At 40.5% G+C, this 27,146-nt stretch overlaps 1 protein-coding gene across 4 annotated transcripts in view; it reads left to right on the top strand.

The window, feature by feature from the left end:
* DOCK4 (dedicator of cytokinesis 4) overlaps window positions 1-27,146 on the top strand; it is a 499,472-nt gene that overhangs the window by 229,352 nt on the left and 242,974 nt on the right. For 2 of the 4 annotated variants that reach the window (XM_024128243.3, XM_028489854.2), the window contains 3 exons: window positions 1,893-2,041; window positions 7,729-7,813; window positions 14,569-14,720. In XM_024128243.3, coding sequence (XP_023984011.1) covers window positions 1,893-2,041; window positions 7,729-7,813; window positions 14,569-14,720 — 386 coding nt within the window. Of the gene's footprint in view, window positions 1-1,892; window positions 2,042-2,426; window positions 3,085-7,728; window positions 7,814-10,173; window positions 10,242-14,568; window positions 14,721-27,146 lie in introns of those variants that run through there. The other 2 variants (XM_028489855.2, XM_028489856.2) reach the window with 2 other exon arrangements.

Genomic DNA, 27,146 nt, shown 5'->3' on the forward strand with positions numbered 1-27,146 from the left:
TAGAAGAACAGGCTCAAGAGAGTGCTCTAGGAGTTGAGAGCAAGATTATTGATATCTCGGGCTTCCCCGGTGGCGCAGTGGTTGAGAGTCCGCCTGCCGATGCAGGGGACACGGGTTCGTGCCCCGGTCCGGGAAGATCCCACGTGCCGCGGAGCCGCTGGGCCCGTGAGCCATGGCCGCTGAGCCTGCGGGTCCGGAGCCTGTGCTCCGCAACGGTAGAGGCCACAACAGTGAGAGGCCCGTGTACCGCAAAAAAAAAAAAAAAAAAAAAAAAAGATTATTGATATCTCAGAAGATCAGGGATGGTGTCATGGAGAATGCTTCTTGGTCATCTGGCACATTGTCTAACCTGCACGGTACACGAAAATGCTTTTCTAGTCACCAAGCATTGATAAAGCAGAAGGTCCATCACTACTTCTTACCAAAAAAAAAAGAAAAAAGAAAAAGAATGTTATGACTGACCGTCTTTACCCATCACACAGAACTTGGTATTTCTGGCAGCTTATCTCTGTAGAGGACTTTAGATGAACGATAATCTCAATACTTTCATACCACTATTCATATAGCCTACTAATAATTTTTGTAGAAAGTAAAAGCATGGCTTCTGCTTAAGAAAGATGAAGGATTGATGGAAGATGAAATACTTATAAAAGGTGTACCCTAAATATCTCTGGGGAAGAGACATACACTTAGATTTTGAAAAAGACACAATATTTATAAGAGGGTTTATTCTGGATCAAAACCATAATGATAACAGCATTAGTAGCAGCTGATACTTACATGATATTTATTCTGGGCCAAGCATTGTTCTCAGAGTTTTAATATATGAAGTCATCAATCCTTATAGCAAGCCTATGAGATAGGTACTATGATAGCCATTCTACAGATAAGAAAAGAAGCACAAAGAGGTTAATACACTGCCAAAGGTTTTTCAGTCAGTGAAGGGCAAAATTAGAATGCAGATTGAGGTAGTTTGTCTTTCAAGTCTATGCTCTTAATCAGTGTACTATCGGGGTCTCTTCACAAATGTTATCTCTAATCCATAAAATAACCTTACAGGAAGTTAGTACTGTGCCTGTTTCACAGATGGCAAAAGCCATACTCAAAGCCTATAAAACTAGTGAGTGGCAAAACCAAGATTTGAAGCCAGGAGTTTAACCTGTCTTTTTTCCAACTAAGCCTCCTCGCTTGATGAATTTCACAGGAGATTAGCCTGAATTTACATGAATGTTTAACAAGTAAGAAATAAAACATTTTTTTTAAAGTCTAAATCCTGACCAGATAATAGCAGTGAAAATTCATCAATGAACGAGTGTGAGAGCCCTCTGTGTACCCAGCTTCTGATGGGAACACAGTAAAGCATTATGACCAACATGAAAGAAATAATTGGAAAACAGTGTTTTCTGTTGAATTGGCTTTAATTACATGCAGGCATACTTCAGAGAAGGGGAAAAAAGAATGTGAGCAAGAGTTGTAAGGGGAAGATTTCCTGAGGGAGGTGGAAGTCGGTTGGAGCCTTGAAGGGTAGTAGAATTGGATGGAGCTGAAGAAAGAGGATTTGAGGTGGAAAGGGAAACAGAGTAAGTAAAGCCAGAGACCAAGCTTGGGTGTGGAGGTTTAGTGAGGACCCTGGGACCCAATGTCTGTGTTGGGGAGTCTGAGAAGTGAAGTTGGATTCTTGGGCGGGAGAACAGCATTGTGAAATGGGATGAAAGCACGTAGAGCAGTGAGTGCATTTGAGGACCCGAGGGGAGAGTTTGTCTGTTAATGGAGAATCTGTCCACAGAGTGGCCAGCACACAGAGGGTAAGCAGGACTGCCCCCCATTTCCTCTGTGGTCACCCCATGTCTCAGTGACTGACCATTGAATTTCCGCATTTGCGTATTTCCCAGAGAAATGAAGGCGATCTCTTCCACCGACTGTGGCACATCATGAATGAAATCCTGGATCTGCGGCGGCAGGTGCTTGTGGGGCATCTCACCCATGATCGGATGAAGGACGTGAAGCGCCACATCACCGCCCGCCTGGACTGGGGCAACGAGTGAGTACTGGCCACTGAGGGGGTGGTCTCTGGTGGCCGAACACGACAGATGTGACTGCAACACAGGTGTGAGCCACTATGCAGTCATATCTCTGGAAGACACCAGAGGAGGCTTTCCCATCTTTTCCCTTTGGGGGGCTTAGTGCAAACTCTTACTAGTAGAGTCGAGAACCGCATCCTCTAGGGCTGGCATGGGTCCCGGGACATTGTCGGTTCTCTGCTGCCCTGTGTGCCCTGACAGTGTGCAAGTGCTCATGAAATACAAAATATTCACTGGGGTCAATCAGATACGGCGTCTGCTAAAAATTCATCTTGTTTCAAGGCTTTAGGTTTGGCATGTGAATTTCCTTCTAAATATATTCCTCTTCTTTATTGTGGTAGTAGGTCGTTGGTGTAATCTGGAGGGAAACACTAATGCTAATAGCTTCTGTTAAAAGTCTTAGGACAGGTACCCGGGGTGGGAGGGGGGCGCGCTCTCCTTATTGCCCTGATTCTGCCTGTGTATACATATCAGTCTCTTTGAGGAGCTACTTGGGAGAGCTCAGTTAAAAAGCTGTTCTTGACCAAGATTTACTTTTAAATAAACCTGTAAGTGACTAATCTAAAATAACAGCCAAGCACTTTAAATAGTATATCTAATCACTTAAAGCTCTGATGAAGGCTGATATTGTGCTAAGTATAAATGTTAATATATGGGGGAGAAATTAGAATAAACCAGCTTTGACTATGATGTTAGGCTTGTATGGGCTTAAGTTTAAGGAAGGTAAATGGTCCCTCGGTATCCTACAAGGTCATAGCCTCCCTCCCTTTCCTCTCCGCAAATCCCCACTTGCTATTTGGACCTTCAAAGGATCTTAGGGCAACAGAATAAAAGAAAAGCTGACAGAAGAAGGAGAAGGCAGTAAAATGTGCACCACAGATAAATTTGCCTCTTACTGAATCCGAAAAAACCGATCTGAAACGAGAGCGCGCTTCCTCTAACCATAGCAAGTCACTTTATCAGAAGCCAGTTTTGTTTCCTGCCAAGACATCACATACTACAGGTATGAAGACATGGACCCACTAACACATTTTAAACCTCTGTCTCATCCAGAGTCCTTCTGGTATTTCGTTGAGTGAGCTGTGCCATTCATCCTTTTCCCGACAGTCGGGAGAGCAGCCCTAATTCATTTATCTCAGGGAGATTTATTCCTTCTGGGGAATCAAAAACGAGCAGGTTTGGAATGCAGCAAGACATTGCACTAGGAACTCTGCTCTTTTACCATGGAAGGCAAATTCCAGAGCCCTCCTTGACTTCAGCTTCCTCACTTGTCGAAGGAGTAAGTTGAACTAGAAGAAGAGATCCAAGGCCCCTTTCCGCTCCACGGAAACATGATTCAAAGCACATAGCACTTCCTGAGAGAGACGATTTGCCAGCCACATGCATGGAGCCTCCGGTCTCGCTGTGAGATGGGGTAGCACTGTGAGGGGTAGATCTGAAGACTGTTTGACCGCGACTTAGGCTGCCCATCTTTCATGTGGTTTTTTTTGTTTGTTTTGAAAGAACTTTGAGCTTTCTCCGAATTATATTGGCTCTTAGTCGTGGTGCTGGTCCTCCTTTAAAAGACTAGTTTGTAAATAGGAAGAAAGTTGGATGAAGTTAGCTTATCAAAGATACCTTAGAAATATAGAGCAGGCAAGAAGATGATACTTTTTCAGTTTTAGGAAGGAAGATGATGACAGAAGGAAGGGAAAGGAGGGAAAAACATTAATTATGACTGAATCATGGCTCAATTTTGACTCATGTAAGTTCTAGCTTGTACTTTGGGCAGTTCTTTGGCTAATTTATGGTAAGTTGGTAAAACATTGATGCATGAAAGTGAGCAATATAATTTATTTAGATCATCCTCAAATTCATGAATTTTCTGAGGTCTCATTCTGTTCTCTTTGAATTTCTTTGACAACTTATTTAAAATGACTTACAGTTTACAGATTGTGCATTTACTGTATTCCTTTAAATATAGTTTTCTTACTGAATGGAAAAGCAAAAGTGGAAAGCAAATTCAGATAATTCTCTTGCATATTAAACTAAATTGTTTTGCAAAATTGTCTATCAGCATGTAGATCTCAGGATGAACATAAGTGAAAGATGTGTTCAATCTCAAGTTGTATGTCAAACTGTTGAAGAGTGGTGAAGAGAAGCCCTTTAGATGGAGGAAGCTTGGGAGGAGGTGGAGGAGGAGGAGGAGGAGGAGGAGGAGGAGGGGGAGCGAGGAGGAGGAGGAGGAGGAGGAGGAGGAGGAGGAGGAGGAGGAGGAGGAGGAGGAGGAGGAGGAGGAGGAGGAGGAGGAGGAGGAGGAGGAGGAGGAGGAGGAGGAGGAGGAGGAGGAGGAGGAGGAGGAGGAGGAGGAGGAGCAGCAGCAGGAGATAACCCATCTTGTTCCCTAAAGGGGCCATCAGAAGAAGTGTTCTCGCCTGGAAGCCTCGAACACACTTAAAATAATAGCACCTGTCTTGGTTCTCCGTAGAGTCCTGTGCTGTCCTTTGACTTTCCTGTGATGATGATACAGGAGGGAGAATCAATTCATTCTTTCTTCCTGATGTCCCAGAGCAGTTCAGTGACTGAGTTAATATAAAACTAACCCCCCACCCACCCATTTCCCTTGCTGGCTTCCCATGTCCTATGTCCTCTCCTTCCATCCTGTTCCTTTCCTCTTTGCCTCATTTCTTCTTGTTTTTTAGAGCAGTGTCCTGACCCTCTTCTGTGAGCTCAGAAGCCTCACACAGTGGGAGGGTTGTCCTAAGGATATACCTAGGAATTAACAGAACAAAGTAGAAACATATAAAAGTCTCTTCACACAGCTAGGACTCTAGGAAGCCAGCAGAAATTGAATAATCCAAGCGTTATGAGAGGAAAAGACTTGCAGATCACCAGCTCCTGGGGCCCCAAAGCTGAGGAAGGTTCTGGATCCCACACCTACTCCAGAACCTCTGCTGCTGGAGTTGGTCTCAACTCAGTCATTCTGCAGTGATGTAGATCACTTGTCCTTCATGTTTCTCAGATGGTTGATGCTATGTGAATTTCCAGGTTCAAATTCTCAAAGAAGGAATCTCATTGGCAGCCAGTATCCGTTATTCATGTTCAAACTGAGCATTTTATACCAGGCACTCATGAGCTGCTGGCCAGTCCAGGGATTATTTGTCCTTTGGTCAGGTGCCTACCTGTGGGCCAGTCAGGTGTGGCTCGGGAAGGGGAGATGGTCAGATGACTAAACTATTTCAGCTGCCCCCTGCCCCTTCCAGAAGAAAGTATGGTAGGGCAGCTTCTCATGGAACGTGCCGCTGGGAAGGAGGTAAGTGCCATGATTCACATATGGTTGTATGCGGGCACACTGCAGAGATACTGCAGGTTCGGTTCCAGACCACTGCAATAAAGCAGATATTGCAATAAAGCAAGTCACAAAATTTTTTGATTCCCCAGTGCATGTAAAAGTCATGTTTACACCATACAGTACAATGGCAATATGTATTAAAAACATACATATCTTAATTTAAAAATACTCTATTGCTAAAAAATGTCAAAACAATTAAGGTAGTGACATCAAAGATCATTGATCAGAGATCCCCATAACAAATGTAATAATGAAAAAGTTTAAAATATTTTGAGAGTTACCAAAATGTGACACAGAGACATGAAGTGAACAAATGCTATTGGAAAAATGGCACCAACAGGCATGCTTGACACAGGGTTGCCACAAACCTTCAACTTGTAAAAAAACGTAATATCTGCAAAGTGCAGTAAAAACAAGGTATGCCTATATCCTCTTTCCTTTGCTAGATAATCTTTCCTCAGCAATACTCATCTGGTGTCTTCTGATATCTTACATTGTAGTGTAGTGGTCCTCTCTTGGGACGGGGTGGAGAATGGCGAACAGGCCCTATCAGAATACCCTGATGAGGTATAGCAAGGGGGATTTATTAGTCTGCTCAGGCTGCCACAACAAAATACCACAGACTGGGTGGCTTAAACAACAGACATTTATTTTCTCATAATTCTGGAGGCTACTAGTCCGTGAGCAAGGTACCAGCAAATTCAGTTTCTGGTGAGTACTCTGTTGCTGGCTTGCAGATGGCTGCCTTCTTACTGTGTCCATACAAGGACAATCTCTGGAGTCTCTTCTTCTTCTAAGGACACCAGTCCTATTGGATTAGGGCCTCACTCATATGACCTCTCTTAACCTCTATTATCACCTTATAGTCCCTCTTTTCACATATAGTCATATTGGGGTTAGGGCTTCAACATACAAATTTTGGGAGGACATAGTTCAGAAACTAACAGGGAGACATGGGTATTTTGAAAATGAATTACCGAGTTTGTGCTTTGAAAGTTCAGCAAAAATTAGAGAATGGGAGTATGATTTTTAAGTTTCTCAAAGAAAAACATAATTGAAGAAGAGTGAGAAACTGTTTTAGTATCTAAAAGCCAAGTCCTACCTCAAGAGGGCCACAGTCTCGTAATCTTAAGACCAACAATCCCTGAGGGTGGCTGGGGAAGTACCTGGCTTGAAGTATGTGCTGAATTAATAAGAGGTTTTTACTTTTGAAACCTCTAATGAGGTTTTGGGGAGGTCACAGAATTTTAGGATGTTTTTAAAATACAAAAGTGAGAAAGCTGTGGTTGTATAATTGGAAATGCCATGCAGGAAGGCTTCCGTATTAGAGAGAGTAATGATGTGGAAGGGATGTAGAGCAAATTATCCTCAGAGAATTAAGTGTGAGACCCGGAGTGGGATAATTGAGGGGAGTCTGGTAGAGAGACATCATGAAGCCTTTGGGATAGTTGTGATGGTTAAGGAGATGAGTAGAATTATACAGCCTTGACATCAGTGTAGTAAGGTGGATGCCTGGTGAGGAGTATGTTATCAAGGTCACTAGAGGGAAACTGGCAAGATTATACTCATTTTCCTCTGTCCGTGGTAAGACATCACAAATCTGTTACCATACTTGGTCCCACTGAGGCTGGATATAACCTTAGAATATTTCTTAGCATAGTAATTCACGTATCAGTCACAGTGAAACTTGACATAAGAGATCAAGCCATTTTTGCTACCCCAGGCGTAGACCTATGCTGTCCTAATTTCTGTCCACTGCCTTTACTGAGTTTCTCCTAATGACTGACCCCAGAACTTGCCATGAATAAGGACCATGCACGTGTTGCCAGCGATTCCCATTATTAATATGTTAGCTCTGGATATAACTAGGTATTTTGGTGCCAGGTCAAATCCTAAAGGCTACACTTCCCTTTCCTCAACTCTGTTTTCTAGAACAAAATTATGTCTATCTCTAGTTTCCACCCCAGTACAAGGAGGAAGGGTTTCTGTGATAATAGCTTGTAGGGTACTAAAGGTTCCCCACCATAGAGTACCAAGGCCCCCAGTGGCAGGAGCGCTCCACCAAGAGTGCCAGCCCATTCCCACCCGACCCCATTTACTTGCCTTTGTCATCTTCTGTTTCTCAAGTTATGACCAGTGTTCAGCCTAGTTACTTACTCCAATCATGGTGAGAGGTTAATATAAGGTAGAAAATATGGGTGAGAGAAGCATGGTGGGTGATGTATCGAATGTTAGGGTCATACAGTAAAGATAATTATTTTTAATATATTCTATCAAGGTGACTCTTCCGCCAAATGTTTGCAATCTGTTTTCTAGACAACTGGGACTGGACCTGGTGCCTAGGAAAGAGTATGCGATGGTGGATCCAGAGGACATCAGCATTACTGAGCTCTACCGATTGGTAGGTATAGGAATCCTTGGCTCACAGCCTCACTGCTAATTTTGTGGTTTCCATGACACTCTTCATACTTGCTTGATTTTGTAAGAACAGGATGTTCCCAGTTTAATTTGGAGCAAGTAAAGAGAATTGAGAGCTGAGGTGACCATGCCCCAAGTACAAAACTGAGATAATTTACCCATCTCAGAATGCCCTGACGTTCCTACTGAGCCCTCAATGCCCAGGCACTAGGAAGTAAAGCCAAAGAAGTTTTAAGTTTTATTTTGCAAATCTTTGTACTTTGCCTAGTCTAGTGAAATCTTTGTATTTTGCCTAGTCTAGTGGAATGGTTAGAAGTCATACATATTTATCTGTTCTGTTTCAGGACATTGTTGTGACTAATGGTTTCCAGTTAGTGCTCACCAATATGTTAGCTCCCCTCCCTGCCCTGCTATCACTGTATGCACAGACTCTTGAAAGTATCTCTTCCTTGTTCTCCAAATGCTAGACTTATCCCCCACCTCTCCCACACCCCAGGCCATCCCTAAGTGCTGAAGCTTGTTAATAATCCTGAGATATTTGGTCATCTTGCCCATCATGGCATCACCCATGACTTGAGTTTTTTGTCTAGTTACATGGTAGGTTGAAGTCCAGTTATTTACTTGGCATCTAGGTTCCCCAAATCTGGTCCCATCTGCCTTGTATTTTTTTTTTTTTTTTTTTTTTTGGCTGTGTTGGGTTTTCGTTGCTGTGCGTGGGCTTTCTCTAGTTGTGGTGAGCGGAGGCTACTCTTCGTTGAGGTGTGTGGGCTTCTCGTTGCAGTGGCTTCTCTTGTTGCAGAGCACAGGCTCTAGGCACATGGGCTTCAGTAGTTGCAACACGCGGGCTCGGTAGTTGTGACTCGCGGGCTCTAGAGTGCAGGCTCGGTAGTTGTGGCGCATGGGCTTAGTAGCTCCGCAGCATGTGGGATCTTCCCGAACCAGGGCTCAAACCTGTGTCCCCTGCATTGGCAGGCGGATTCTTAACCACTGAGCCACCAGGGAAGTCCCTAGCCTTGTATTCTTAATATTTATATAAAGTTTTACCTAATCTCTAGATACTCACTGAGCTATTTTAAAACCTCAAATCAAAGAAGCCAGTATCCCCGGTGTAACTTTGCTTTGCTCTAGTTACCGCTGCATCTTACCCCACGTTCCAAGGAGGAGTGACTGTGGTAAATAGCTGACTCCTTTTTGGAAGCTCCTACCTCTCTGGGGGTAGCTTCCCAAGCTTAGAGTATTCTTCATAGAATTGCAGATTATTCTTGACCTGAGATTATCTGAAAAACATGGTGGAAAAAATCATCAGTAAATCCATCAGGCGTGTGTCTGATTTGAGAAAGCAGTTCTTAATACCGCTTTCAGTTTTCCCCTTCATCATCAATCTGTTCAGATTATCTACAGCTCATTATTTCCATTGGAATAAATTCCGTTTCTGTGGAGAATTTCCTTTGCTTTATGTTGAGCTTCTTGAGAGTGATGTTTCATGCTGCACCCCTCTGTGGCATCAGTGTTAAGCAGGGTATCACGCCCAGAGCAAAAACACAGTTGAAGGTTGATTGGAAGGAGGAGGGCAGAGATGGAGGAAGGACACACAAGGAGAATATCTGCAGTTAAAGTCACCACTAACTCTTAGCTTATATAACAAACAAAATCTCTAGAATTTATTTGTCAGTGACATCCTCTAATGGGACATTTTTATTATAGTTTATTTAACTGTTGGGCATCAGATTTTGTCTCTCACTTTTGTTTTAATATCTCACTCAATTTGAAGTTTCTTCAGAGTGGGCACCGTGTCCTATATTGATACTTCCTCTGTTATGTCCAACATAATCTCGTTCAGTGATTTGCACTTAATGATTTTGATGTTATTACAGTATTATGAGAAGACCATGGGTATAGATCCAAAAAACTAGATTTAAATTTCATCTCTTCCTTCCACCAGCTCTCTGATCTTGGACTTACTGCTGAATCTTTCAGAGCTTCAGTTTCTTAGTCTATTAAATGGAGAAATAATTCTAACCGTGTTTGTTAGTAAGGTTAAATAAGAAATGCATGTAAAATGCCTTTCCTTGACAGACAATGTTTGCAAAGCACCTAAGCATTCAGTCAGTTTTCATCCTTTGTCATCTTTATTTCATCCTTATTAAGGAGGTAAGATGGCAAGAATAATTGCTGCCTTATGTGCTAAATCTTAAGATTAGATTTGGCTGTATTCAATGAAATAAATAAATGATAGAAGCTTAGACATGATGGAAATTATTTCTCTTTTACAGTATGCAAGCCCGGAGGCAGGAAGTCCTGGGCTTGTTTGTGGTTTCATGGTGTCAGAAGCAAAAAAGGCTCCATCATCAAGGATACTTCAAAGTACAACATAGCTGCAAGAACCCTAGCCATGACCTTACTCTCCATCTGTAAGAAGGAGAAAGATTTCTCTCAGTTGACTCAACTATTTTAATGAGCCTTCCTGGAACTACCACACAATACTTGCACTTATATTTCATTGGCCAGAACACAGTCACATCCCCATATTTAGCTAGGGATGTCAAATATTTGAGAAACAACTAACAGTGTCTGACACAAATATGTTTTATTTTCCCAAGTTTGATTTTGTGTGCATGTGATTTCATCTCTCTTCTTTTTACTTAATGTCATATATAGGATGGGAAATTTATTTCATCTCTTTGAACATTCCGATTTGTTAGTTGTGGCTGCTGGGAGTGTTATGTTGATAAGTTTCTGGGGTATCATCCAGGCTGTGATTGATTAGCAATGACTGCCATTGGAGGGGTTTTTTCATATTTTATAGCTCAGAACCTAGTCCACAGTCTTCATTTGACAGATGAGGAAAATAAAACATTGCAATTTTACATGAAATTGTCATTTCTCCTCCATAGTGGTTGCATTTTACTGCTTCTAAAGCAAAGACAATAGCCCAGGAGAACCCCAAATGTTTATAAGCTTCAGAAGGACATGTTTTTTCTTTAAGGCAGCTTCAAGTTCCTATTTATGTCCTGGCCCAGCAGTAATCAGGTTCTCTGTAGTACTGGCCCTTTTCTCTATGCAACCTAAACGTGACTGATTGTATTGACTTTGCCAGGGGGAGTTGGCAGGCGCCACCACCAATCCCTTATGGTGAGGGTTGGAGTGGGGTGGTGATTTATTGTCACTCCTAGATCAAGGATCATGGCATGGAGGTAAAATGCCCCAACACAGGATGCTGGATTAATTGTTGCCACTTCTCTTTCTTTACTATGTCTTCTCCCCAGTAATATTTGAAACACAGGTGTTTGCATCTTACAAACTCCCTACTGCATCATTAGAAAAAAAATGTCTTGTTTTGGGTTTTTGATAGCCCTGTTAGCAGATCTGTCTCACCTGATTGTGTTCATCTAAGCAGTAAAATGCGCTAAACCTCACCGTGTTGACATATGTCCCATTGGAACATATGGTTTACCGCCAACAACCAGAGCTCAATCCTTCTGTAGTAAAGAAGACTTTATTGGCTGAGTTCTCTGGTTGTTTGGGCATGAGGAGTATCTTTTTAGGAACCTTTCTTGGTTTTTATAAGATCAGGTTAGCTGCTTGCTTTGTGATACTTAGTGGGTAGGCCAGTGGTTCTCCAACAGAGAACAGGGTACATTTGGCAGTGTCCGGAGACATTTTTGGTCATCACAATTGGGGATGGTGTGGAGTGGGGAGAGGTACTACTGATATCTGGAGAGTAGATGCCAGAAAAAGACGTTAAACATCCTACCAAGCCCGGGACAGCCCCACGACCGAGAAATTACCAGCCCAAATTGTCAGTAGTGCTGAAGGTGCGAACCCTGGTGTGGACCGTTCACCCAGTAATTAATGCATTAGTGAGGGTTAATAATTTGTATCACTTTAATAAATCTTCGGAATGCATCTGTTTCTTTTCCTAATCAAAGGTCTGGTTAAACTGTAAGCACATTTAGAGTCACTGCTAGGTGCCTTTGTAACCATAAGTTATTTCAGAGATGGGTTTTTGTCTATGTGTTATAACTACCAAATCATAGTTCTTGAAGTGTGGACACATCTTTTAAATTTTGCTACTGCAATAATATATTCACAGAGAGATTTTTTTAGCAGTTCCCAAAAGTAGTGAATTACCAAAAGATAAACAAGGCATCCTAACCTATGTAAGTTCAAATCTGTCTCAGGCTTGGAAGGATGGTGGGTGAGGAAGAGTGGAGATTTCAGTGCCATTTGTGAGGGCCCATGTCACACGTACAAAGGGTAGAATTAAGTGGGTTATTACTAGCATGCGTGCAAAGACCAAGGCAGTAATTACGCAACAATACGTTTTTCACTCTTCTAGGATTTGCATCTCTCTGCACATGATCTCAATCAGTGATTCTCAGCCCTCATTGCACATTAGAATCACCTGGGGAGCTTTTAAAACTACAACTGTCTGGACCCCCATCCCCTAGAAATTCTAATTTAATTGTTCCGGGATGGGACCTGGGCATAAGTATTTTTTAAAAGCTCTCTTGGTGATTCTAAAGTGCAGCCAAGGTTGAGAACCACTGATCTAGATAGATTGGATTCTTGGCAGGAATGGGGGAGCTAATTTTTCTCCTCAATTTTTAGTAAATGTCATGAATGATGCTGGGAACTTTGCACTGTTTGAAGTAAAGACCAGACATCTCTCTGAGGTCTGTTCTTTTCATAATGTTTTTATATCTGTTTTTTCAGCTCTAGCCTTTAGTAGTTATTCATTTCTTCATAGCAGTTTGTGCATTGTTACCCTGAACTTTTAAGTAAATCAGTAAATAAGTTAGCAACTTCAGAAAATAAAAAGCTTGAGAAGTTAAAGAGATGTAGTTTTATGAATGAGTTATGTTTCCTTTGCCCTGTTATAAAGGATTTTTAAAGCCCAAAATAGAGCAACCCTCAGAAAAAAAAGACAGAATTATGCTTTTTTTCTAGTTAGAATATTTCTGTGCAGAAAGCCTTTTCTAGTAATTATGGCCAACACATACCACAATGCTGAGGTCCACTTTAAAAGAAAATGCACTTACTCTTCACTTTCACAGAGGCGTGTCCAGTGTACCTGCTGAGTATACAATAATTATAGATGCATTTGGTTAATTGCATTTTTTTAGCTGTCTACTTTTCAAGTGGTTCAATTTAAAAAATAAAAGCATGAAAAAATTCTGGTGATTTTATGCTGTTGCATCTATAATTGTAAATGGCATTTTTTTGCGTTCAAATCTTGGTTAGTTAGTCATTAGTTATTGAACTATACTTAGAAACATAAAAGGATGGCTAATGTAGACATAGAGTTCTGTACCTTAACCTCAACAAAGGATGTGACTCCTTCGGAGTTAATCCCTGAGCTATTAATATATTTTTTTGATTGGCAAGTGATCCGCAAGAGGTAGCCTCTTTAGTAGTCTGTGTTATGAAAGCAATACTCTTACACATTCTTAGCACCTGTTCTGTTAATTCACAGCCTTTCTGTATGTTTTCCCTGTGCTCTTACCCTGAGTCAGTTCTGCTCACACTGTGGTCCAAGAGCTAGCTGGACCGTGAACTGTTTGTAACTGGCCCAAGTACAAAAATGGCGAGCAAACGTTTAGAAACCTTTGTAACATTTTGACATTGCCATGGCATTTTTATGGTATTTTATGAAAATATCAATCTGCTGTAGGTTGCGTGAGAAACCAACCTGGTCCTTCACTGCAGGTAGTTTGAGAAGTACTGTCCTAGATGGTTCATAATTCCTGCTCACTCTTTCGCTCTCAGCTAAAGTGTCATTTTCCCAAGAAACCTTCTCTGACCGCCCAGACACAAGTCAAATTCTCCATTCATCACAGTTGCAGTTTTCTATCCGTTTGTGCGACAATTTTGTTGATGTCTACTCCCCCTAGTAGAAAAGCTCTATGAAGGCAGGCTGTTTCTGTGTTTACACATCGTTGCATTCCCAGTGCTGGGCTCATAATAGATACGTAACAAGTATATGTTGACTAAATGATCATTCTCATGTTCTCCCTACCCCTGGAACCATGGGTGATTCCTTTCCTTCCTCAACTTGTGGGAACTCTTACTTCCGGTCCCGCCTCCCAAGTATAGCCTAGGCTAGCTGTATTAAGGACGGAAATAAGAGATGGACACAGACTCTATTCCTGCCTTTAGACCCCTCACTGGCTTTCTTAGGTCTGCCTCCCTGTAGCTCCGCAGCAAGTTAGAAACATTTTCTTGCTCTAGTGATTGAGTGTCATTTGATACTGCCCGCCTCAGAAAACTACCACAAGTTTGAAATTTAGTATACTTTAAAAGAATTTTTAATTATGAGAAATGTGAAGTCATAGCTACATTGTTCAGCGAAATGATCAGCTAGATACAATTTAGTCTGATTTTTAAAAGATGGCTAATAATTTGTTCTCACCCTGGGAGTTGATGAGGGACCGATAGCATCCTTTGAACTTCACGCTGCCTGAACCTACTCAGTGAGTTGATATCATTTTAACATTAATGATTAAGAAACAAATCTTAAAGCAGGATTCCTTGATGGTCTGCAAACTTCAGTTTTTTATTTTAGAAGTTGGGAGAAAATTTGGAATTTTAACATCCAACTAGATACCAAATACACAGCAAAAAAAAAAAAAAAAAAAGCACAGGACATCATAATCACACCATAGCTAGCTAGCTTGTTGGGTTCCATTATTTAATTAGGTCCATGCTGATCATGTTTTTTTGGGGGGTGTCATTCAGATGGAGCATCGACATCGGAAGAAAGATACCCCAGTGCAGACCAGCAGTCACCACCTCTTTGTGCAGATGAAAAGCCTCATGTGTTCCAACCTGGGAGAGGAGCTTGAGGTCATCTTTTCACTCTTTGACAGTAAAGAGAATCGACCAATCAGGTAACTGCCTGCATGTGGAGATATGACTTGAACTTCTTAATGTTGGAATTGTGGATGTTTGCAACTGGCAGGCTTCAGGTTATATGACCGTGTACATTTTTCCTCTATCAGCCTGTTTTCTCATCTGTAGAACTCTGTGAATTTCTAAGCTGCCTAACTTCTGGGCATTTCCCCGAAAATTAGATGAAATGATGCATGCAAACATTTTTTTGAAATATTCAAAAGGGCTGTGGAACCATAATTATTATTAAATGAAAGTATGTCATTGATATCAGGTCTGTTATTTGAGTTATTTTGTATTGATAATGCAAGGAGGACATAATATTTCTAAACTCTGAAGTTCGTTTGCTTATCAAGTTCAATACATTGTATTTTTCAAATTTTCAGTAAGCAATTATATTATTCTTACCCTGTCTGCATCAAATGATATTGAGAGACAGCTAAATACTTGGAAACCTTCCCATGAGAGTTTCAGAGCTGGGAAATAATAAACAGTTTTCACCTACATTTTTTTTCTTTCTCTGTCTTACCTGTTGTAGTTCTCTTATGGCAAGTTTTCAATGTTTAGGAGAAACTCACAATGGACGTTTTGGTTGTTATCCAAAGGTCTCAACTTTTTTTGAGACTTTTTTTTTTTTTTGCGGTACGCGGGCCTCTCACCGGACCGGGGCACGAACCCGTGTCCCCTGCATCGGCAGGCGGACTCTCAACCACTGCGCCACCAGGGAAGCCCGAGACTTTTTTTTATGTTTAAAATTTTTTAAATCTTAAAGTTGACCACAATCCACACCATCTTTTACATTAAAATTTTTAAATTTGAATTTGGAATTAAAATTGTACCACAAATTACACATAATGACCCAATTGTACCACACTTTAAAGAAATAATACTTACTAAAATAAACGTTGACAAATTTAAGCAACAATGAGCCACATATATTGTTTTGTAAATATAAAATAATCCTGGAGTATTTTCTGGTAAAAAAAAAATCTTTTTCTAGGAAATATGTGTGAAGTTTATTTTTAGTGCATTTATAGCCATAAAATCTTCGGTGAATTAACTTATATGTTATTCATTACCTACTAGAAAGTGTACTTTCTATTTCTTGACAGTAGACTGTGTCCATAGAATTTTTTAATTTTTAAAATTTTATTTATTTTTGGCTGCATTGGGTCTTTGTTGCTGTGCGCAGGCTTTCTCTAGTTGCAGAGAGCGGGGGCTACTCTTCGTGTGGTGCGCGGGCTTCTCATTGCGGTGGCTTCTCTTGTTGTGGAGCACGGGCTCTAGGCACTCGGGCTTCAGTAGTTGTGGCACGCGGGCTCAGTAGTTGTGGTTCATGGGCTTTACAGCGCAGGCTCAGTAGTTGTGGAGCACGGGCTTAGTTGCTCCGCCGCATGTGGGATCATCCCGGACCAGGGCTCGAACCCATGTCCCCTGCATTGGCCAGCAGATTCTTAACCACTGCGCCACCAGGGAAGTCCCGTGTTCATAGAATTTAAAGGTGGTAGTTTTGTGCAGCAAGGATAGGGTTTATGAGGTGTGGAAATAACAATGGTAATTCGGTTTCAAAATCTACTTTATATACTGTTGGAGAAAATGAATCAGTGAGTTAAAAAACCGTTCCCCCTTCCCAAATCAACACCCCTAAAAAGGGAAGATAAAGGCTTGAAAAAAGGATTCAAGTTACAGCTTAGCACTGGCTTTAGAAATGTGAAAGATTATTTAGAGATAATGCCTGCTTACATATTGAAGTGTGTATTAGAAAGCTTGGTTTCCAGGTAGTGTAGTTTAACTAAAGTCTTCATAACATTGTGTGTATAATGTGTGGTTTCTAAAATATTTAACAAGCTATTGTTTGTATGGATTGTAACAGGGAGAAATGAGGTCACTCTTTTGCTCTTTCCTGTTCAGCTAAAGTTTTTGAGGAATATACATTCCCCTTTGCCACTCAAATTGCATTTATGTAGGATTAATATTAGCTGGCCTTTCAGTTTTGTCTTGTTACAAACATTTTCAAATTTTCTAAAATGTTCTTTTAGGTTTTGATCGACAGAGTTCCCTTTCTTTTATTCCTACGTACTTGGTGAAAGTAGGAAAATAACCTGGCTGCAGAATCCGCAAAATATTGTTTTTGTGGTCCCTAGGTTCAGGCCAGGAGCTGGGCCTTTTACCTGCTTTGGATGTGGTTGGGTTACCTTATATGCCTGCCTCCCTCCTTCCCCCTCCTGGTTTTTTCCCCTTCCCCTCTTGCTTCCCCTCTCCTTCCCGTCTCCCTTTCCCTCTATCGCACACACCTGATACAGAATGACCCTAGGAGAAATCAAGCCTGAATTTCTCTCCCCTGCTTCTACTCACTGAGTTTGGCCATCGGCTCTCACCTCCCAAACTCATAATCACTATAAAGGTGATTGACAAAAGAATGAGTAAGAGTGAAAATACCCGCTTACTAGGTGTTTGGAACCATCTCAGATTTCTTTTCTTGACTCTCTGAGGCCTCAGATAGCACAGCGATTATTCTTTTAGGGAGTGTTCAAAACCTTGCTATGAGTAGCTCGGATTCAGACTGCACAGGGTGGTGTCACCATTACCTTTTGAAGAGGCCTTAGGATGCACAGATCTGAGGACTAGGCTTGATTCTTGTCTCTGCAGTTGACTGCTGCTGCCCTGATCCTTTCACTTACCTCTGTCTTTTCCTTCATCTTGAAACTGGTGACAAGTCTTGCTTCCTTCACTGCTTCTGGCGTAGCTGATGAGTGTAAAGTATTTGCATCTTCACAGAAAAAGGTATTATAAATGCAAGATATGATTTTTGAGGCATTGTTGTGTTTCTTCTTATGTCCAACAATGAATGCAGTGTGGGATGTGTGGGTATTTTAAAATCAACTCATATTACTTTTTTAAACTTCTTATTTTAGAAAATTTCAGATGTATAAAAAGTAAAATAGTATCATGAAGCTTCATAGACCTACCACCAGTGACAAGAGTGATTGACTCAGGGCTGATCTTGTTTTAACCACATCCCTTTCTAGTCCTCCTCTTTGCCCCCAGCTTATTGGAGGCAAATCCCAGACATCAAATTTTCATATGTAAATATTACAGGGTGTACCTATCTGTTAAAAAAAAAAAGTTGCTCTAAAGAAATTGCCACCCCCAAAATAAATATGCCCTTAACATCATCAGATATCCATTTCCAGTCTATTCAGAGTTCTGCTGTTGACCGATGTATATTGTTTTACAGATTCCAAATTCGGAATTTGTATTTTACGAGATCCAAATAAAGTCCATCCATTGCATGGTTGATAAGTTTGCCAGTCACTTTTCAGCTATAGTTTCCCTTTCCCTCTCTCTCTTAAATTCCTTGTAATTTATTTGTTGAAGAGAATGGATAATTTGATTTTTTATTTCTTTTTCAGCATTCGAAGTCCAATCCAAACCATAAAATTTACTAGGCAAAAGATGGTATAGTTCAGGGAATGCGTTTGTTGTTAAATAGAATTATTAGTGCTGTAATTTACAGAAAATAAAATACAATCTAAGTGTAATCTTTATGGTGTTGCCCTGACCATTAATCACAGGAAATTACCTTGTCCAGGTACAGGTGGAGGGACCAACATGTACAAACCCTGTGGCAGACAACTGGCTAGGACGTCTTCATTTAACTTACCTCCTCTAAGAAGCAAACAGCCAGCATTTTACTGAGCACTAACCATCTGCCAGGCTTTGTTCTAAATGCTTTAAATATATTATCAGCACTGATCGTATAGGTGAGGAAGCAAGGCACAGAAAGATTAGGGAACTTGCCTAAGTTTACAAACTGGCAAGAGACAAAGCACAGAGTGGCAAGCCAGTGATCTGGCCCCAGAGTTTGCCCTGTGAACACCCACTTCCTGCACTGGCCTCAGCCACATTCCTCCTCAAGGGCTTCAGTATTTGTCTGAACATTTCCATCACTGAACAGGATTTTATCGCCCAGAGTGAGAGCTTCAGAAATGATAGCCCTAATAATAAGTTGTTATAAATTATTGATAGTGATAACACTGAAACTAATATAGGGCCTCAGAAATATTCTATGCTATAGAAATTGGTTTTTCAAATTGAGTCCTTCTCAAGATACTTTAAGATTAGCAAAAAAGCATCAACTCTTACTGTGTGCCAGTGATCAAAATCTTAGATTCAGTACTTGGAGATGTCAAATGCAAAAGGAGTCAACACATGAAAATTACCCCCCTAGTTCACTGTGTGGAGAAATGAAGCACATGGTATTTCCTCAGTACCAGGAAGGGTATGTTTTCTGACAGAGACTTGAAACAATTTGTCATTGATGATGAGCTATATTTAGAAAGCCCATTAATATTATTCAAAACAGTTTCTGCCTGAAGGTGACCTAGAATATTAAGCCTCTGAGGCATGTTGCAGACACCTGTTACTGTACCAGAAAGATGCAGGCATATTCTGACAGCATCTTGCTAACATACACCTACCCTGTACTTCTTTTCCTTTTTTCCTCCCTCATTTGTTCATGTAACAGCATCTGCCCAGACAGAGCCCCTGGCAGGTACAGCTACTTTGGACTCAATTATCATCAGAAATAACATACTTTAATTTATTTGAGTGAGTTTTGCACAGTCTTTGACATGATTTCTCACCATAAAAGATAATTTCTTAGTTAAATAATGTTTGCCAAATTAAGTTTTATATGAGTAAAATATTTTTAGAGAGCATCTATCTGGTTGAAAGTTTGTAATTTCTCCAAGCTGTAAGGGTATAGCTAGAAAAGTCAGGAAATCATTTCCCTAGATAGCATCTGTAATTTCATTTTATTCAGTTCTATTCAGTTTATTTAACTAACACTTATATGCCATATAACACAACCATGTGCCAGACACTGTTCTAAGCTGTTTAATAAATATTAACTTATTTATCCCTTGTAACAACCTTATGAGGTAGGTAATATTAATACAGTCTTCTCTTGGTATCTGTGGGGAATTGGTTCAGGACCTCCCTCAGGTACCAAAATCCACAGATACTCAAGTCCCTTACATAAAATGGCATAGTATTTGCATATAACATGCACACATCCTCCCATATACTTTTAATCATCTCTAAATTACTTATAATACCTAATAAAATATAAATACTATTTAAATAGTTGCTTTGTGAAACTTTCTGGAATTTTTTTTCCTGAATATTTTCTATCTGCAGTTGATTGAATCTGCGGATGCAGTACCTACAGATACGGAAGGATGGTTAAATCCCCATTTTTTATAGATGGGGAAAGAGGCACAGAGAGATTAATAACTTGCCCAAGGCCACACAGCTGGTATATAGTGGAGTTGTATTTTAACATGCAGTCTGATCAGGCATCACTGTTCTTAATCACTTTTCTATACCCATTCTCATGACCTTCGATATTAATAGTAATCTGTTTTCTTCCACAACCAATTTTTCACTCACCAGTGTATAGCAAGGGGTCTGTTGAGGGTTTTTTCTTTTGTTTTGTTTTTTTAAGAAACTGAAGTGGAAGAGGCTTGAGCTCATTAAGAATTGACAGGAAGGATCCAGTAACCTGGGAGAGGTTACACTCATGGGAGAGGGGAGGTCATTGCTAGATCAAGGTCCCTTAGAAGACATCAGGAAACAACCTTGAAATTGCAGGTGGGAAGATCAGCCAAGGACCGGAGAAAGGGAGAAAGGGCAGAGAGTAGATGTGCATAAACTGGGGTATAGGACTGGGAATATCAGGGGAGAGGGGATTTGTATAAAGAAATCAAACCACAGGTTTGGTTCCAGACCACTGAAATAAAGTGAGTATCACAATAAAGCAAGTCACACGAATTTTTTGGTTTCCTGGTGCATACAAAAGTTATGTTTACACTATACTATAGTCTTTGTGTCTGAAAAAAAAAGTGCATATCTTAATCAAAAAATACTTTATCGCTAAAAAATGCTAACCATCATCTGAGCCCTCATCTTTTTTGCTGGTGGAGTGTCTTGCCACCAACAAGACATATTGATGGTGCTGACTGATGAGGGTGGTCGTCACTGAAAGCTGGGGTGGCTGTGACAGTTTCTTCAACTAAGACATCAGTGAAATTTGCTGCATCAGTTGACTCTTTTTTTCCATGAACGATCTCTCTGTAGCCTGCAATGCTGTTTGATAGCGTTTTACCCACAGCAGAACTTCTTTCAAAAATGGGAGTCAATCCTCTTAAACCCCACCTTATCAACTAAGTTCATATAATATTATAGATCCTTTGTTGCCATTTCAACCGTCTTCACAGCATCTTCACCAGGAGTAGATTTCATCTCAAGAAACCACTTTGATTGCTCATCCTTAAGAAGCCACTTCTCATCCTTTCGAGGTTGAATATGAGATTGCAGCCTTTCAGTCACATCTTCAGGCTCCACTTCTAATTCCAGTTCTCTTGCTGTGTCTACCACATCTACAGTTACTTCCTCCACTGAAGTCTTGAACTCCTGAAACTCATCCATGAGGGTTGGAATCAACTTCTTCCAAGCTCCTGTTAATGTTATTTAGACATTTTCCCATGAAGCACAAGTGTTTTCTTAATGGCTTCTTGAACGATGAATCCTTTCAGAGGCTTTCAATTGACTTTGCCCAGATCCACAAGAGGAATCACTATCTATGGCAGCTATAGCCTTACAAATTGTATTTCTTAAATAATAAGACTTGAAAGTCGAAATGACTCCTTGATCCATGAGCTGCAGAATGGATGTTGTGTTAGCAGGCATGAAAACAACATGAGTCTTGTTGTACCTCTCCATTGGAGATCTTAGGTGACCGGGTACATTGTCAATGAACAGTAATATTTTAAAAGGAATCTCTTTTTCCAGGATACTAGGTTTCAACAGTGGCCTTAAAATATTCAGTAAACCATATTGTAAACAGATATGATGTCATCCAGGCTTTGTTGTGTCATTTATAGAGCACAGGCATAGTAGATTTAGCATCATTCTTAAAGGCTCTACAATTTTCAGAATGGTAAACAAGCATTGGCTTCAACTTAAAGTCACCAGCTGCATTAGCCTCAAATAGGAGAGTCAGCCTGTCCTTTGAAGTTTTGAAGCCAGGCACTGACTTCTCCTCTCTAGCTATGAAAGTCCTAGATGGCATCTTCTTCCGATATAAGGCTGTTGTGTCTACCTTGAAAATCTGTTGTTTGGTGTGGCCACCTTCATGGATTATCTTAGCTAGATCTTCTGGATAACTTGTTGCAGCTTCTACATCAGCACTTGCTGCTTCACCTGGCACTTTGATGTTATGGAGATGGCTTCTTGCCTTAAACCCCATGAACCAATCTCCGCTAGCTTCAAACATTTCTTCTGCAACTTTCTCACCTCTCTCAGCCTTCAGAGAATTGATGAGAGTTAGGGCCTTTCTCTGGATCTGACTTTGGCTGAAGGGAATGTTGTGGCTGGTTTGATCTTCTATCCAGACCACTAAAATTTTCTCCGTATCATCAATAAAGCTGTTTTGCTCTTTACCTTTCATGTGTTCACTGGAGTAGCACTTTCCATTTCCTTCAAGAACTTTCCCTTTGTGCAGTCACAACTTGGCTAACTGGTGTGAGAGGCCTAGCTTTCAGCCTGTCTCAGCTTTCCACATGCCTTTCTCATGAAGCGTAATCATTTCTAGCGTTTGAGTTAAAGTGAGAAACATGCGGCTCTTCCTTTCATTTGAACGCTTGGAGGCCATTTTAGGGTTATTAATTGTCCTTATTTCAGTATTATTGCATCTCAGAGAACAGGGAGGCTCTAGGAGAGGGAGAGAGATGAGGAAAATCTCATGATGGTGGAGCAGTCAGATCATACACCCATCTTGTATGGGCGCAGTTCAAGATGCCCCAAAAGAATTACAATAGTAACATCAGAGATCACTGATCATGGGTCACTATGACAAATATAATAATAATGAAAAAGTCTGAAATATTGCAAGAATTACAAAAACCTGACACAGAGACCTGAAATGAGCAGATGCTGCTGGAAAACGGGCGCCGATAGACTTGCTCGACACAGGTTTGTCACAGACCTTCAATTTGTAAAAAATGCAATATCTGTGAAGTGCAATAAAGCGAAGCGAAGCACAATCAAATGAGGTCTGCTTGTACTTAGCATCATATGCTACAAATGTTTCTTTCAGCTTGCATTTAAAATTGGATGTCGTACTATTTGGTGATAGAAATAGTCTTAGAGTTTATGTTTTTCATAGTCTGTGCAGCTGTGGATGTGTGTATTCTTATCTTTCCTGTGTTGACATATTAATATGTCAATCTGCAACAGAGTATAAGTTACATGGGCCAATGAAAATGACATAGTCCACTTGTTGACTCTTTCCCTTATAACTTTCAGTACTTCGGTTACTGCTATATTCTAAGTTTCAGGACTAATCTGTTACTGTATTTCATTCTCATCAGAGGATGTATTTAATAGGACCTAAGTGCCACCAGTGAGCCCTCAGCCTACTATAGGGCTGCTTATACATGTAAACTGTTGGCATGGGCTTTTATTTGAGAAAATAGCACAGAGTAGTACTTCTCTAAAAAGTCTTATCCTGGTGATTAAATACAAAAAGTCCTTTCCTAGTAATTAAGTTCAGATAAAGTTGACTTTCTTGCTGGTACCTTATTCACATACTCGACTGAAGTTATGTGCTTTTTCTACCATCACACAGTTAAACTCTCCATTTTCATTAAATGCTTCATTTCCATATAAATTTTATATTGCCTAAAATTACCTTCTTTTTTAGTATACTCCAGTTCTGTCATGTAAGAAAAAGTAGTGAATATTATTGGTGAGGCACAGATTTTTTTAAAATATGAACTCATTCTGGAGTATATATGAATTTCTCTCCATCCTCAAGACTCAGATCTTGTATCTTGTGCAGATACCACTCTATAGTACATAAGTGGCCAGGCTCCAGAGTCAGAGGATCTGCCATTGCCATTCAGTAGCTACATCAGCCTGGGCAAATTAATTCACGTCTCTTATGTCTGTAATTTATCTGCTAAAAGAGGATAATAATAGTACTTCTCTCATGGGATTATTTGAGGATTACATGAGATAATGCATATACTTCTTAGTCTAATGCTTGATACCGGGTCATTGGTCAGTAATTATAAGCTATGATGATGATGATTAAAAATGGGAACTGTACTTTAACATAACCAGAAATGATATGTGGTGTTTGGTCTTGAATTCTTAAAGAAATCATATAGTCTAAGGAATTATTATTAATTTTTAAGGTATGTGTTATGATAGTTATATAAGATTTCGAGAGACTAGTAAACAGGTCGAATGGCATCAGGGATATGATTTGCTTTAAAATACTTTAGCAACAGAAAAAAAAGAGAGAGAGAAAAACAAAGAAAGAACAAAGGGATAGGTAGAGCGGTGTGACAGAATTGAATGGTTGTGAATTCCTTGTGACAGGTCTATGGGTGCTTGCTTTACCTTTTAGCATATAGTATGTATGGTTAATGAATTACCTCCTTAAAATTATCAATGTTTTATGCATGTGTGCAGTAAAGCAATGAGGGCAGGCATTTTTTTCAATCTCTTCGAAAGAAGACGGGTTTATTAATCTGGTCTAGTCACTAGCCCCATACATGATTTGGATTCCATTCTGCCTTGAATAATAAATCCTGGGTTCCTTTGAACTGACAATGATATTTTTGGTAATGTTTTTGCCAGAACTTAACAGGAATGTTTTCTGAAGGTCTAGGACATTCAGTATTATAAGAACACATATATTACACTAGTATTATCTTTAAAGCATAAGCTTTGACTCATATAAAACAAAATAGGCGGGCTTCCCTGGTGGCGCAGTGGTTGGGAGTCCGCCTGCCGACGCAGGGGACACGGGTTCGTGCCCCGGTCCGGGAAGATCCCACATGCCGCGGCGTGGCTGGACCCGTGAGCCATGGCCGCTGAGCCTGCGCGTCCGGAGCCTGTGCTCCGCAACGGGAGAGGCCGCAACAGTGAGAGGCCCGCGTACCGCAAAACAAACCAACAAACAAACAAAAACCAAAATAGGCAACTTTTAGAAGATTAATGTTCTGTGAGAGGGAATACCTTATATGCTTAAGCAAAATCCTGTGTCTATATAAGGACCAGCTTCCCCAAAACTCTGAATTAATAAAGGTTTGTCCTAAACAGCAAGATCCTACTGTATAACACAGGGAACTGTATTCAATATCCTGTGATAAACCATAATGGAAAAGAATATGAAAAAGAATGTATATATGTATAACTGAGTCACTTTGATGTACAGCAGAAATTAGCACAACATTATAACTCAACTCAACTATACTTAAATAAATTTTTTTAAAAATAATAAAAAACATAGAGATTTGTTCTCCCAAAGGTGAGGAAACCACTCACCACTCCCTTGTTCATTCATTCACACATCACACAGTGCACAGGAGTAACAGTTGTGTGCAAGCAGCGTGAGGCCCTGCTGGAGACCCAAAGGTGACTCCTGGAGCAGATGGCAGAAGGGATCCAGGACACATGTGAAGGCAGCTGTTTCGAGAAGGAGGAAGGTCACTTCTTCTACTAATGTGGGAGGGAGGGAGGGCGCTGAAATGGGTGTAAGATATTGAAATGGAAAACAGGGACGGGGTCTGTGGCTTTGATCTTTTATAAGGAAAGTGGGGAAACAAGATGAGCTGCTGCTGGAGAGCAAAAGAGAGAATGAAAGGGGGTTCAGGGCTGAAAGTGAGTTGCAGGAACAAGATCAGCAGCCTTTGAGCAAAAATGTGATAGGAAGTGAGTTAGTGATGAAAAATGGAACTGATGAGTGCAGGACGGGACCTCCAAAGAGAGACATCTGAAATCGGTTGTGAATCCTGGCTCCCAAGTTAGACAGCTTTTGCCAGGTGTGCTCAGAAAAGAGGTATCAGGTGGTATAGTTGGAGTCTGACACATCACAGTTGGAAAAAACTGAGACTGGGAATCTAGCATAATGAGGAGGAGAATTAAAGACATTACAATGATAGCTTCCATTTGGTCTCTTCAGAGGCTGATGTGATCTAATTGCCTTTCATTTTTAAGAGGAAATTAAAGAATTAGGGCTTCTTTTGAAAAGACTTAGTTACTGGGAAATTTTTTTAAGACCTTACAGAAGGGAGCTGTTGGAGAGAATAGTTATTTAGCCCACTCTTGGAAAAAATGCTAATATTTCTGTGTCTATATTATAGTACATAACACAGTTAAGGGAGCACATATGATTCTTTAATTCTCTGAGCACTGTGCTAGAATTTCTCATTTCATACCTCATTTACAACTTATTATAGTGTGATCACACAAGTTCACCCTCTATATTTTTACATAAATTAGGAGCATTTGTTGTTTTGAATGTAGAAAGACAGTTGGCACAGATCTCTTTTTATAGCTTTATGTTATAAAATTAACTCAAAATTATAACCTCTCCAAAGTACAACAATAACGGAGGGGAAAAAGTCTGACTGGCCATGCATGCAGGGAGCACACCTCTATTTGAGAACAGAAATAGAAGAAGGCATTCAGAGGTCCTCCTTGGACTGTGGCAATATCAACAATTCCATGTGGCCCAGAGTGCTTCCTGCTGTGTGTAGACATGCTGGCACAGAGTTCCCTGTGGGTGTCTGTACATCACTGACCCACAGTGACCTTCCCTCGGGCTTCCTCTTTAAAGGCATGAGTGCTTTCCACTCTCCCCCTTCTTTGCCATCATTTGATTCTTCTAGCAGGTGCATGAAAATTGGGATTGTTGTCACTTCGAAGTTAATCAGATTCTGTGGTTTGCTCCCCCTTTGGTCACACTTCTGTTGCATACAAAAAAAAAAATTGAGATGTAGTGATGTTAATAGGAGAGATTTTAAGAAATGGACCAACAGGAGGATCTAAATTAAAACAAAAACAAGCAAACAAATAACTTTATTCATGCTGAGGCCACCCAGCGTAGAAGTGATCCACAATTTTTCTCTGTAGCATTTTAAGAGCCACACAATTCCAATTATTTGTGAAATTTTAAATTACTACATTATTATAAGAATAAGTGGCTGGAACTTTAAAGTGGCAGAAAACCAAAAACTCATAGAGTAAATGTATTCAGAACGGGCTTTCTCATCCCCTTTAGCTCTAAACACTTACTCAGCCGACTTGTCTCATTGTACTTAAACAGTGCAGAGTTTTAGAAATTGATCAGAAGGGCTTTCCACCCCTATTCCTGTGTTTTAAAAGATGACCAAATGGGTGTTCTTTTCGCCAGGATTCTGGTCATCTCTGTCTGTTCTCCTCTGCCCTGTGTCTGCTGCCTATAGAGAATTCAGATTAATTTAGTTTTCCTAAATTCACTACCAATCAAATCATGCTCACACATAGCAACCCACCTTACAAGGACTTCTTTGCTCTTCATTGCCATT

The sequence above is a fragment of the Physeter macrocephalus genome, chromosome 5, assembly GCF_002837175.3.
Source record: "Physeter macrocephalus isolate SW-GA chromosome 5, ASM283717v5, whole genome shotgun sequence".
NCBI classification, from domain to species: Eukaryota; Metazoa; Chordata; class Mammalia; order Artiodactyla; family Physeteridae; genus Physeter; species Physeter macrocephalus.